Raw genomic sequence first — 12,270 nt, forward strand, 5'->3', positions numbered from 1 at the left:
AGCTGCGAGGCCATGCCCACCGTGAGAAGCCGACCTGGCCTTAGCTGGACCAGAGCTTGAGCCACTGTGAGATGGTTCCCTAAGCCCAGCTCTGCAGTGACAGCCCGAGGCCACGTGGGAGCAACCTGGACAGGGAGGTGCCTGCAGGCAGAGGCAGGAGCCAACATTTCTGCAGAGCCGCAGCCTGACAAGAAACGTGGTCTTTAGTTCTGGTGCCTTCTGGGACTCAGGGGAGGGGATTGCCAGAGACACTGCCTTTTTAAACTGTGCACTTGAACACCCACATTGCACAGGGAACCGGCTTTGGCTATTGGGCTAGGTTTAGAGGAAGAGGGCAGCGCCTGCCTAGATCTGGACGTGTCACTGGGGACACCCAACCCGGTGACATGCGGCAGGATGAGCCTGGGGACAAGGCCTGCGTGGGGCCTCAGACAGAAGGGACATGCTGTCGTCCACTCTGCCCCTCAACAGCAGGCTGCCCTCGGGAAGAGTAGGTCCCCCGAGCGCAGACATGAAACCGCTCTGTTGAGGGGCGGGTCCCCGCAGGCCCAGCTATGGGGCCCCTGAGGGCCTGTGTCTGCCAGCAAGGGACCCTGGTGTCCCCAGCACTGAGCCTCTCCGCCTTCCCACCACCAAGGAGGTTCCCCAGTGTGACTGTGGAGGACCCTGCCACTGTGGGACGGGCCTGGGGGCCTGAAGCAGTTCCCGGGCCCCTGTCCCAAGGGAGTCAAGGGGCTGAGAGCAGCACCCAGGTGACCCGGGGCCACACGGACCCGCCCCTTGCAGGTCTGTCTGCAAAAGTCCCCTTCACTGGCAACTTCCCTGCCCACTGCCCGAGGCCCAGGCAGGAGTCACCAGTGGCCACACATGCGGGGTCACAAGTGGACAGAGCCACTCAAAGGCCTGTGAGCCAACTCCACAGGGATCAGGCAGCAGCGTAACACCCAGCAGCTTCTCACAGCTTGCTTAAATTCTCAGAAAAAGGAAAACAATGAGATTTGCTTGTCCTCCTCACTAACTTCATTCCTCGCTCTGAGCAAACAGAACAAGCCGCCAGGCCCGGAACGTGCCACGTGCTTTCCTTCCACGGCTACTGATGAGTTAGAAGACGGCACCCTGGGGAGACCGGGCCCCCGGGCGCTGCCCAAAGCCCAGGACGCACTCGGAACGTGGGTTTGGCTGACGCCCCATCCCAATACCATCCAACACAGTGCCAACGCCTCCTACATCCGAGGCGGCATGCTAGACTCCCAATCTTTTCTGCGTTTAAACATCTTGAAGCAAGTTGTTAAAACAATTCCCATTCTGGAGGCTCTACGGTTAATGTTTTAAATCTCCAAATGCCACATACATCAAACCCAAATTGTTAGCCGACAAAGAAGTAACCCTATATACCAGCAATTGGCAAGCTGCCGTTTGTAAATGAACTTTGGTGCCCGCGCAGTGGCAGCTTTCAAGCTACAAGGCAACAGCTGAGTAGCTGCAACAGAAACCATGGCTGGAGAAGTCGAAGAGTTTGGCCCTTTGAGGAAAACACTGGTCGGGCCCTGCTGTCCACAGGAACAGCCTCGGGGTAACAGTTTAGCGTTGCTGGGGACCACCGGAGAGGTGCAGCCAGGAAGGCCGTGCTCGTGGAGGAGGCCCCCACTGCCCGCCCCCCACCTGGACAGGTGCCCCGCTCACCTGTGGCATGGCAGAAGAGGTGGAAGGTCCCCAGGGCATGCACGTGCTGGGCCTGGTCGCTGAGGAAGGGCGGCAGCAAGGTGACCTGCAGGCGGCTGTCAGGCCCCGGGCCCGAGGCCGGCCAGGGGCTTCGGGGAGAGGAAGATGAGTCAGGGACCAGACAGGACAGGGAAGAGGACCCCGGAGGAGGAAAGGGCAGAGGAGATGAGGCTGCGAGACAGAGGACAGAAAAGAGAGAGGGCTCTGAGGCAGAAGTCGTCAGGAACACACCGCATGCCAGAGAAGAGGAACAAAGTGCAAGAAAGACAGGGGCCCAGGCCGCGCGGGGAGGCGGCGGGAGAGCCACAGGGAACCACGCGCCCGCGTCAAGGATATAAGCTTCTGTTTATTCGGTTACTTTCCGAACGTATACAATTCAAAGTAGAAAAATAAAAACAAAGTAAATCTTATAAAACACAAATGTTTACACCAAAACGGTCGAATCCTATCATGCTGGAAGATGACACTGTCCACACAGGCCACACACACACCCAGAGTTTATTGCTCTTTGCCACGGAAAGAAAGGCTCCTCTATGTGGGTGTCTGGAAAGCAGGAAATGGAGCGTGACGTCGGTGATGGTTAGACTGTGCCGCCCACTTGCACCTTGAAAGAGGGCGCCAGGCCTGGCAGGTCCGTGGCGGCGGCATCTGTGGGAGGGGTGCTGTGCTCACCAGCCTGGCTGTCCCTGGCCGCCCTGCTCTCTTCCAGTTGTGGACAGCCCGGTTAGGCCAAGTGGAGAGTCTGGGCGGGCAGAGGGCATGAGATGGAAGCAAAAAGAAAAAGGAGATGTTCAGATGACCAAGACGTCCCGGTTGAACGTTCTGTCTGGGCAGGAGGTTTTGACCAGTGGCCGTGGGCACTGGATTGTAACTCACTCGTCCCCTCAACTCTGAGCCGGCCCGGCTCCACCCAGAGCACGCTGGGGGCCACATCCCTCCGTCCAAACCCTGCCCGGTGTTTTGGGACAGTCCTCCACAGCCTTCTCCTCAAAAGAGTTAAAACTAGAGTTAAAAAAAAAGGTACAGAAAAAAAGTCTCTCTGAAAACAATGCTTCCCTTAAGGAACAAAATTAAAAAAAAAAAAAAAAAAAAAAAGGACATGTGCTCAAGACATGGTTTTGTCTACATTTCTAAAAGCAGAAAAGAATGCATTTAGCAAAAGTAAGATTATCCCTGAGAATCTTAAGCAACATAAGCCATACCTTTACCCTAATATACAACAAAATTCAGAAGATGTACATCTTCCAAATATTAAAACACCTGCTTTAGTAATTTAAAACATAAACGACCCAACACGCCAACATAATTAAAGCAAAACTCCAAAAAGTAATTATGTGGAAGAAAAGGTTCGTGCCAACCTGGACAACAAGCGATAAGTTACCAATCTGATAAACTAAAACGTCATTTCCAATCTGGAATTAAATTCTCTTTCAGTGGCTGCTACAAGGAGGGGACGCTCACGGCCCAACTCTTCCCGGGCCAGTGGCAGCCCGGCCGTCTTCCCGCCGCAGAGTGCCCTCGGGCAAGCTTGCAGGCATGACTCCAAGGGCCCCACCGACCAGCAGGCCGGCCGCGATGCTCGCCGTTTTCCGAAAGGACAAAGAGAAACCAAGTCGCAAGTGCGACCCAAGAGAAAAGACACAGAAGACTGAGGTTTGCTGACAACGGCTACCTACGCAGCACTGGACGGGGGACTGAACTGGCAACACAAAGACCTCCCGGGGAGCAGCGGGCGCCTCAGTCCCCGTCCGCGTCCGAGTCGGCGAACTTCAGCTCGCACTTGACGTCGAATGGCCGGTCTCTGACCGGGAGCTCGTCGATCTTCTGCGAGTCCTCTCGGTCAGTGGGCAGCCTGCTGGCCATGGTGTCCTGCTCTGTCTCATAGCCAGTGTCCAGGGCTGGCTTGGGCTGCCCCCCGTTCTGCTGGGAGAAGCTGCCCTGCTCCACCAGCGTCTCCTTCACACTCTGCTCGCAATCCGAGAAGTCCGATGTGGGCTGCTTCTTCCCGAGGAGCATGGCCGAGCGGAACTTCAAACACTGTCCGGGCAAGTAGCCCTTATAGCAGTTGTAGGTGAAGAGGCAGAGGAAGAGGACGAAGAAGAAGAGGAAGAGAAACATGAGGAGACGGTTGTCACTGGACTTGAGATACATTGTCTTCTCCGAGTGGACCTGGGGGACCGTGTTGATGACAATCTTTGGTTCACAGGACATGCTGGTGGGCCCCTCGGGGCTGGAGGGCAGGGCGATGGCACTGGGAGTGGTGACCTGCAAGGCTGGGGTCTGGGGAAAGGAGCCTTGGGTGGGCCCCGCTGACACTTTGGAGGTGATCCTACTACCTTCTGTCCGTGTGACCGGCGAGGTGGAGGCCACCGGAGTTCGAGGGACTACCTTGACCTCCAGAACGTGCTTGGCCACCACCTGCAGGACTGTCTTGTTCTTGACCCTCTCCTCAGACAGGCACTGGTACACCCCACTGTCTCCTTCTGACAGGTTGAAGATGAGCAAGTTCTTCCTGCCCACCAGGCTGTACTTGGGGCTTTCAGCCTTGAGCACGCCATTCTGGAACTTCCACACCACCCGGGCCAGGTTGGACTTTTGAGAGCATTTGAGTTCTGCTGTGCCACCATGCTTGAAAAAATGCTGCAGGTAACTTTCTTTAATTTTATCTGGAACATCAAAATAAACGTGCACAGCGTCAACAACCCTGCTCGATACTTCTTTCAAAACTAGGTTAACACGCACAAGAGGACACAAGAGTTTCACCCTGTGGAGCAACATGGAATCTTCCAGAACAGCAAGGAGATAAAGACATGCGTGACAGAAAAGCAAAGATTAAGACCCCAATGGCAGCCCTTGGGGACAAAGAAATTGAAGCCAACTCTGAGCAGAAGAAATCCTGTTTTGCACCCTGATTTCCCAGGAGAAAACTCCCCAGGCCGGGGAGGCTGGGCAGCGGTCAGCTGTGCCTTCTGGTGGCAGTGCTGAATCAAACAACGGGCTTCTGCTAACGGCTGCCGGGTGTGCTAGCCGATCGGTGGGCCTTGGTGCCCTCCTCCTAAACTTGTCTTAACTGATGACAGCTAGCGAGCGGGTTAGGGATGGGAGGGCAGGGGCCCAGGGCACGCCTGCCTTCAGCTGGGACATGCCTGACCTCCTGGCAGGGGTGGGATCCCCCGAGGGGAACGGGGACTAATCTCTCATGAGTTCCTCCCTCCTGTTCACAAGAGGTGTAGGTTTTGTTTAACGCGCCTCAAGCTAAGCAGAAGAGAGAGGATGCATCCCAAGAGCAGACGTCACAGTTTGGGATGGAGAGTGCCTTCCAGTAAACAAATACACTCTGCGTGGCTTCAACATCCTGTTCTGTGATAAAAGGGACAGAGAAACATCACGGGGTCTGCCACGAGATTACTTGACCTCTGTTCCGAGTAGAGAAAGAAAAACAAAATGTACGAAATGCCACACCAGCAAAGCATCATGAAATGGTTACGTGACCTGGCCGTCCCTGAAGAGAAGGCAGCGAGGACGAGCAACTTACCGGGGCAAGCGGACGCATCCCCACTCATTTCCTGAATCAAACTCCTGCAAGACAACCGGGCACAGGTTACACAGTGCATGCGCTTGACGCCATGGGGCTGGGTGGAGCGCCTGCATGGAGTGGGGCTGGTACCTGCTGGGGCCATCGGTCTGGTACACGGCAACGCAGGCGGCCGCGGCCGGGCTCCAGGCGCAGTAGGGATCCCGGGCCAGCACGCAGTCCTCGCAGGTGCCATGTTTTCCGCAGAAGGCCACGGGGGCCTGCACCACGCCCGAGTTGGAACCGGCATAGACAAACCTTCCGCCCTGTGGGTGTGAAACAGATGAGAACGGTGGGCACTGGGTGGGGGCAGCCCTCAACGCGCCAGGTGCTTCTCTAGCTCATGGGGAGTGATGACAAAGCTTCATCCCGAGCTTCTGGAGGAGGAAGCGGAACGAGGCCAGATTAGATCCAAGACAAATCTGCACTGCAGCATCGTGACAGACGGGTGGATTTCGGACGGAATCCACGGGCTAACTCAGAGTGTGCTGGGCCTTGGTCCAAATCCCTCCCCTCCCCCATCTGAGCACCCACCTTCATCCTACCCACCAGCAGTGCATCTCTGCACCTCCTCTGCCTCCTCTGTGTGCAAGACGACCCACTAGCCTGACACTCCCGACTGCCCTCCCAGCGTCACTAGACCAGAGGCCAAAGGGCACAGCCTCCAAAGCCCATCTCGTGCAACACGTGAGCACCAGCACACAGACGGCCCGTGTCAGTGTGTGAATCCAGCGGGGCTGCAGTGAACACAGGTGGAGAGTGAACAGAGCTCTAGTAAATGAGTGAGGAGGCATTCATTTCTCACGCATCTACATTTACGAGAAATGAACGCGGCTGGGGAAATGGACAGCCACACTCAGAAGCAGAGAGCAAAGCAGGCTCCTCCGTGTTCTGGAATGCTGGGCCTGGGACGTCTCCACCCTCAGGCTGATGCCGCCGGCGCCCGCAGCACTGGTAGGGAGCCTGGCGCACGGGCAGTTGGGGCAGGCTGATTTTCTCACGGGACTCAGCTAGAACGAGGGCTCCCCCAAGGAGTCCACCTGAAGCCCAGAAGCAGACCCAGGGCTGGCAATTCACATACGGCATTTTCTCTCTCCTTTGCTGATAAGCCTGTGTCTCACCCTGACGCTCTAGAAAAACCGTTGGTTAATGTCAAAAGATTCCCAAGTTTCCACAGAGCTTAGTATTTAAAACACAGCCTCTATCCTCTGAGGACATGTTCTGAATTAATTTCAGAGTCTGGCTGGAGTGCAAAGGCCCTGGCGTTACATCAGATCTCCTGGCCTGTGATGCCTTGAAGGCCCAGGGGTCACAGAGCCACCGTGTGTGAGCACAGCCAAGAGGGGGCAGTCCCCTGTGCAAAAGAGTCCAACTGTGATGGCAGGTGGCAGAGAGAGTCAAGCCCAGTGCCGGCCTGTCCATGTCGGCAGAGACCCGGGCAGACGAGGTCAGGTGAGCCCATATTCGTAAGAAGGAATCAGGACGACACCCTGTATCACAGTTGGGATCATGTGGCTCAGAGGTGAGGAAAAATTTCCTGGGGAGACCGGCCAAGTGGGCAACTTCAGTGGGGTCCTACGGAGGGGCCCTGGAGAGGGCTCAGACACTCATGCACCCTCCTCACACCACAGCCTGCTCAGCCTCCAGCCCTCGCTCCCCAACAGGGCAGGGCCTCCCCAATTCCAACGAATGTGGACAGGAAGGGAACAGAAAAGTGGCTTGATATCCCACAGCAGCAAGCACTGCAGGCAAGGCCCATGGTGGACATGCAAGTCAGTGGGCGAGAGGCAGCCGGGTGTCTGAGTAGCCTCAAGGTCACCCACAAGTAAGTGTCAGCCACCGTGGGGGCTGAACACGGCCCCCAAACTCTTCAACTCCTCCTTCCAGGAGCTGGGGCTTAGCTCCCCGCCGACCCCCCCCACCAGGTGGACTGGATCCACTGACCACAGGGTGTGGGGACAACGTGGAAGGAGAAACCGAGTAACTCTGAGAAGTCATTGAATCCGTGTCCCCGAGACAGTGGTCATCTCCCCAAATGCTCAACCCCAATTTCAACGTGAGAAAACATCAGATATGCCCAAACCGAGGGGCGTCCCACAAAACGCCGATCAGTTCTCTCCAGATGTGTGAAGGTCACCAAGATGAGGGCAGACGGGAGCCATCAGACAGACACCGAGGGAGGCCACGGGGGGCCCTGGAGTCAAAAAGCAGGTCGTGGGAACGTGGGGATTGGGCGTGTGGAGGTGAGTGCAGGCGCTGTGCCAGCGGGCCTCCTCGGTTAGGCAGGCGCGCTGGGGAAGGGCCACAGGACCCCTGTACTATTCACCCCAGCTCTTCCGTGAGAGAAAACAAGGCGGCCGGCTACCATCCAGCACCTGTGAGATCTGCTGAGCACGCACGTGCCCAGGTGCCCTCCTGCTGGCCCCTTGCGGGTCCCCACCCTCTGGGTGACTGTGCCCTCAGCTGCAGCACCAGGCTCTCTCAGCCACATCTGGGTCTCTGTGCACACAGGTGGGTGATTGTGGGTGGACATGGCCAGAGCTGGAGGAGCTCCCACCTTTGCTGTACAGGTGGCACCTGACCATCAAAGAGTGTCCCCGGGAAAACCACACTCAGCCTGCTCCATGGGCCCAGAGCATGCCTGCCATGTACGCACAAGAGACTGGAGAACACGGCTGTTCATGCAGCAGGGGGAGAGGCAACCCAAGTGTCCACCAGTGGGTGAATAAACCAGACGTGGTGGATGCGTGGGATGGAATACTATTCAGCCCTGAAAAGGAAGGACAGACATGGATGAATCTTTAAGACATTATGCTGAGTGAAATAAGCTACTCACAAAAGGACAAATGTTGTAGGATTCCACTTGTATCAACATGAGGTTCTTAGAGTAGTCAAACACACACAGACGGGAAGGGGAATGGTGGGTGCCAGGGGCTGGGGAATGGGAGGAAGCGGGGAGTCAGTGTTTAATGGGTTTGGGGTTTCAGTTTTGTAAGATGAAGTGCTGGAGATGGGTGAGGATGAGGGTTGCGCTATGTGAATGTACTTAATGGTGCTAAAGTGTACACTCAAAAATAATTAACGTGGTACAATCTATATGATGTACACTTACCACAATAAAAACAAAAAACAAATGCACTTGTCAGGGGAGAGCAGGTAGTGACCAGGGACCCCCCTCCCTGGTAGCACTTCCTGTGCTCCCCCAGCCCTGTGGCAGCTGCTCATCAGTTTTCTGCATTGAGAGCCAGGCATGATCGACCCAGAAGAGGCTGCTGGTGGGGAATGGGGAGCGGGGAGCAGGTGTCTTTTTACCCCGAACAGCCGCTTCCTGCTGCCACGGCACCACGGACAGCATTCTGAAGCCACCCTGAGCCCACTAGCCCAGGAGAAGGTGTGGGACCCCATGGGCACCTGAACCACATCCCAGCACAGTGGAGGCTCCTGTGGGAACACGCAACTCACTCCCTGCATGGCTAGCCCCCGGCCACATGACCAATCCTGACCTCAGGCAGGTGAGCACAGGACTCACCTGTCAGACTTCCCACAGGTGGTACTGCCCCCTCCCTCCCTTCTCCCTCCCCCATCCCTGCCATGGGATCAGCACCCACATGCCCTGGAAGACTTGGGTTCAGGATGGCAGGGCCAGCTGGGGCTGTGAATGATGTCGTGGAGCAGAGCCGAGCCCTGTCTGCACTGGGGGCCTGGCCTTGGTTCTGATGAGTACTAGGCCATCTGGAGGCTTTGAGGGTGCTTGCCCCAGCCGGGCTGAAGCACCTGAGCAACATGGCAGCGGCCAGAAGGGCTCCTGGGTTTCCCTGTTTCAACAATGATGCAGGTGGGCCTGGGGGAAAGGGGGCCAAAAGCACCCACCCGAGAGGTACAGATGTCTGGTAGCCTAACCCCATTAGGCTACTTCGTCTTCCTTCCCTTTTAGAACTGGAGCGAGAAAACACACACTGCGGCGGCCAAGAGGGGAAGTGACCCTGCTACAGGAGTCTGAAAACCAGATCCAACTCCTCAAGCTCATGAAGCCGGGGAGAGGACGAAGGACCGTGTGTGGAGTTTGCAAATACGCATCTGACCAAGAGGTTGCCTTCTTTTCTTGCTTGCCTGGCTATCGGGACCCCCTTCCTACTGCCCACAGCCCAGGGAGGAGTGAGCCTGGGCCCCACGAGCCAGGTGGAGGCCCCTACCCGGAGCCAGGGCAGGGAGGATGCTCTGAGGGGCTGGAGGAACAACCTCTTTTCAACGTGAAGAGAGGACGGCGCAGGAGTGTCACGGGTCAAAAGGGAAAATCTCAGCAACAGGGTGACGCCATACGAAGCAAGGACAGCCTGGCTTGGTGCTCCCAAGCAAGGCTTTGCAAACAGGGTGCAGGTGGGAGAGGCCAAGCGATGGGTGGGCCTGCAGTGGAGGGGAATTCGATGTATGGCCAGGCTACCAATTTCTGATGCTGACCAGAGCCTGTCAGCCCAGGGGTCACAGCATGGGGAGTCACAGGGCAGGGCTGGGACAGTCCCAGGGTCTGCCGTCCCTCACCGTATAGATGAGGAAACCGAGGCAGGACTGGTCCACCCAGGCTCACAGTCACGCATCTGGAGCCAGGACGTGGACGAGGTCACCCGGTGCCCGGCCTGAGCTCTGCTCTTCACTCCCCACCCCGGCTGTAAACCGGGTGGCACACTTCCCAAAGGCCACTTTGGATGTACAGCAGGGGACAGCCTGTGGACCACAGGGCAAATCCAGCCTGCTGGCTGTTTCTATACAGCTCATCAACTAATAGCGGGTCTCACATTTTCAAACGGTTGAAGAAAAATCAAAATAATAATATTTTGTGACATGAAAATTCCACGAACTGCAAAGCTCAGTGCCTGTAAATGAGGATTTGGTAGAACATAACAGGGCTCACTTGCTTCCGGACTGCCCACAGCTGCTCTCAAACTGCAATAGCACGGGCATCAGAGCCTACAACATTCACTCTTGGCCCTTTACGGACAAAGCAGGCCGGCCCTGGTGAAAGAGACAGCGCCTCACGAAACGGGGCTTTACAGACACAGCGTGTCGTTACTCAGAGGACGCTTTTCTGTGCAGATGAGGAAGGTGCACGGAGGGCACCCCCGCCAACTGGGTCTTACCCTCACCAAGTTCCGGCACAAGAAGTGTTTTCACAGGCCAGTGAGCCCCCCCGGACAGCATCGTACATTGGTCCCAACAACTCAGTGAGGTTCTGCAACTTTTAGGACACAGTTTGCCTTCCCTCCACCCCATACCCCACAGCTCATGGAAGGACTTTCTATAAGAGCCTGAAGGTCGGCTCCTCTAGGCCAGATGGACGACGGGGCCTGCCTGGTGCAGCCCGACCCAGCCTGTGGGCACCGAGACGTGGGGCCATCCAGCCGGCCACCCAGTCACTTTACCTTCTTGGAGGACAGCAGCAGGGTCTGGACAGGCTCAAAGTCCTGGAAGAGCTGTGTCTCCTCGATGATGTGGACGTTGTTCTCAAGGCTGATGGCTTTGTGCAGGGCACCCCGGTCTGCAAGTTCAAAGCTGCAGGTTACTCCCCAGGAGGAGAGGACGGTGCTGGCACTGTCAGCCACGCAGCCAACGGTCACCCTTCTGCCTCCCACTCCTTTCCCCAGTGGGAGGCTTAGAAACAGATGTTTTTGCATTAGACACGGAAAAGGAAAAGCCATCAGCAAAATAAACAACTGGACTGACATGGGTTATCCCATTTTTATCTGAAAAATAAACAGCCCTTTGTTGACTTCAATACCCCTCATCAGAGTAGTCGACACTGTGTCCTCCAAACAAACGTAACATGGTTCTTGGGCTGCACTGGCCTCTGAGGGTGCCATCCTTGTGCCAGGAGCCCCAGGCAGGGGAGGCTGGTGGCTGGGCAGCACCCAGAGCTGACCACAGAGCCCGCCAGCTGCTGCTGTGCCTGGCTACCAAGACCATTCCAGAAGACTTGTGTCGGAGTCTACGGACCACCAGGAAAGGTGTGTCTCCCACGGCAGGTCAGGACAGGTGTCAGGCAGGGAAGCAGGACGTGCCCATGTGCCGGCTCTCAGCAGCCTCCCTTTGCACCGCCCAGACCCACCACACCTGAATTTCTAGATCTGGGCCAGGACTCACATTTTTAACCAGCGCCCCAGGTGTTCTGATGGTCACAGAGATCTGAAGCCATCCAGGTGTGGTGACTTCTCAGAAACGCTTCCACGCCCTAACAAACCACTCAGGCACCTGGGGGAGATGCTGGCTCCGGGCGGCAGAAATTAGCTGGACTCACCCACGTTCTTACCCAGGGCCCAGGACCCACCTGTGCTGACAAACATGACGTCATGGACCGTCCCATCCAGGGCCCGGGTCCTGTCCACCACGATCTGCGTGTAGTTCACGTCACTCTTGATCAGCCGGGGCCTATTGTCTATCGGGGTCACGGAGTCATCCATCAGAGGGTGGTCTTTGACAAACTGCAGAGTCTTGTCTGGTAGGTTGAGGGAGCTGGAGAAGTTGGCTGCACGCGCCTCCCGGTTGATGCACTGAAGGGAGCAGACCACCCGTTACTGCGGGGTGCACGGGCACATGGCGCGTGCTCCGCACAAGAGGGGAGGCTTCCCCGAGGTGACGAACTTAGGACTACACAGTGGATTTCTTGAAAAAATGGAAACACTGAGGTGATCTTTACCCAGGAATCTGAAGACACAGTTATAAAGCAGGGAGGAAATGCAACTGTCTTTTTGTCCACAAGACACAACTGTGTCTCATGATACATAGTCAATGAAGTAATTTTCATCCATTCATAAATGAAAAAAGCATATCACACTTCTGAAATTGAAAAATACACACTTATCATTCCACATCTCTCCCAGAAGAGAAGCCTCGAAAAATGGCTAAAAATAGTCCAATTCTAAATATAAATAGCATAAAGGTCAAGAGCACAAAGGATTCTTTTTTCCGTCCTAGTTCTTGAT

At 56.1% G+C, this 12,270-nt stretch overlaps 1 protein-coding gene across 4 annotated transcripts in view; it reads right to left on the reverse strand.

Annotated features, from left to right (window-relative positions):
* Positions 1 to 2,048: 2,048 nt before the first annotated feature.
* SEMA4D (semaphorin 4D) overlaps positions 2,049 to 12,270 on the reverse strand; it is a 106,402-nt gene continuing 96,180 nt past the window's right edge. For all 4 annotated transcript variants that reach the window (XM_032634078.1, XM_032634081.1, XM_032634080.1 and 1 more), the window contains exons 12-16: positions 11,616 to 11,838; positions 10,714 to 10,829; positions 5,390 to 5,562; positions 5,258 to 5,301; positions 2,049 to 4,388 (exon numbers count right to left, since the gene is read on the reverse strand). In XM_032634078.1, the coding sequence (XP_032489969.1) occupies positions 3,460 to 4,388; positions 5,258 to 5,301; positions 5,390 to 5,562; positions 10,714 to 10,829; positions 11,616 to 11,838 (1,485 nt within the window). In that variant the 3' untranslated portion in view covers positions 2,049 to 3,459. The remainder of the gene's footprint in view (positions 4,389 to 5,257; positions 5,302 to 5,389; positions 5,563 to 10,713; positions 10,830 to 11,615; positions 11,839 to 12,270) is intronic.

This window comes from Phocoena sinus, chromosome 6 (genome assembly GCF_008692025.1).
Source record: "Phocoena sinus isolate mPhoSin1 chromosome 6, mPhoSin1.pri, whole genome shotgun sequence".
In the NCBI taxonomy this organism is placed as follows: Eukaryota; Metazoa; Chordata; class Mammalia; order Artiodactyla; family Phocoenidae; genus Phocoena; species Phocoena sinus.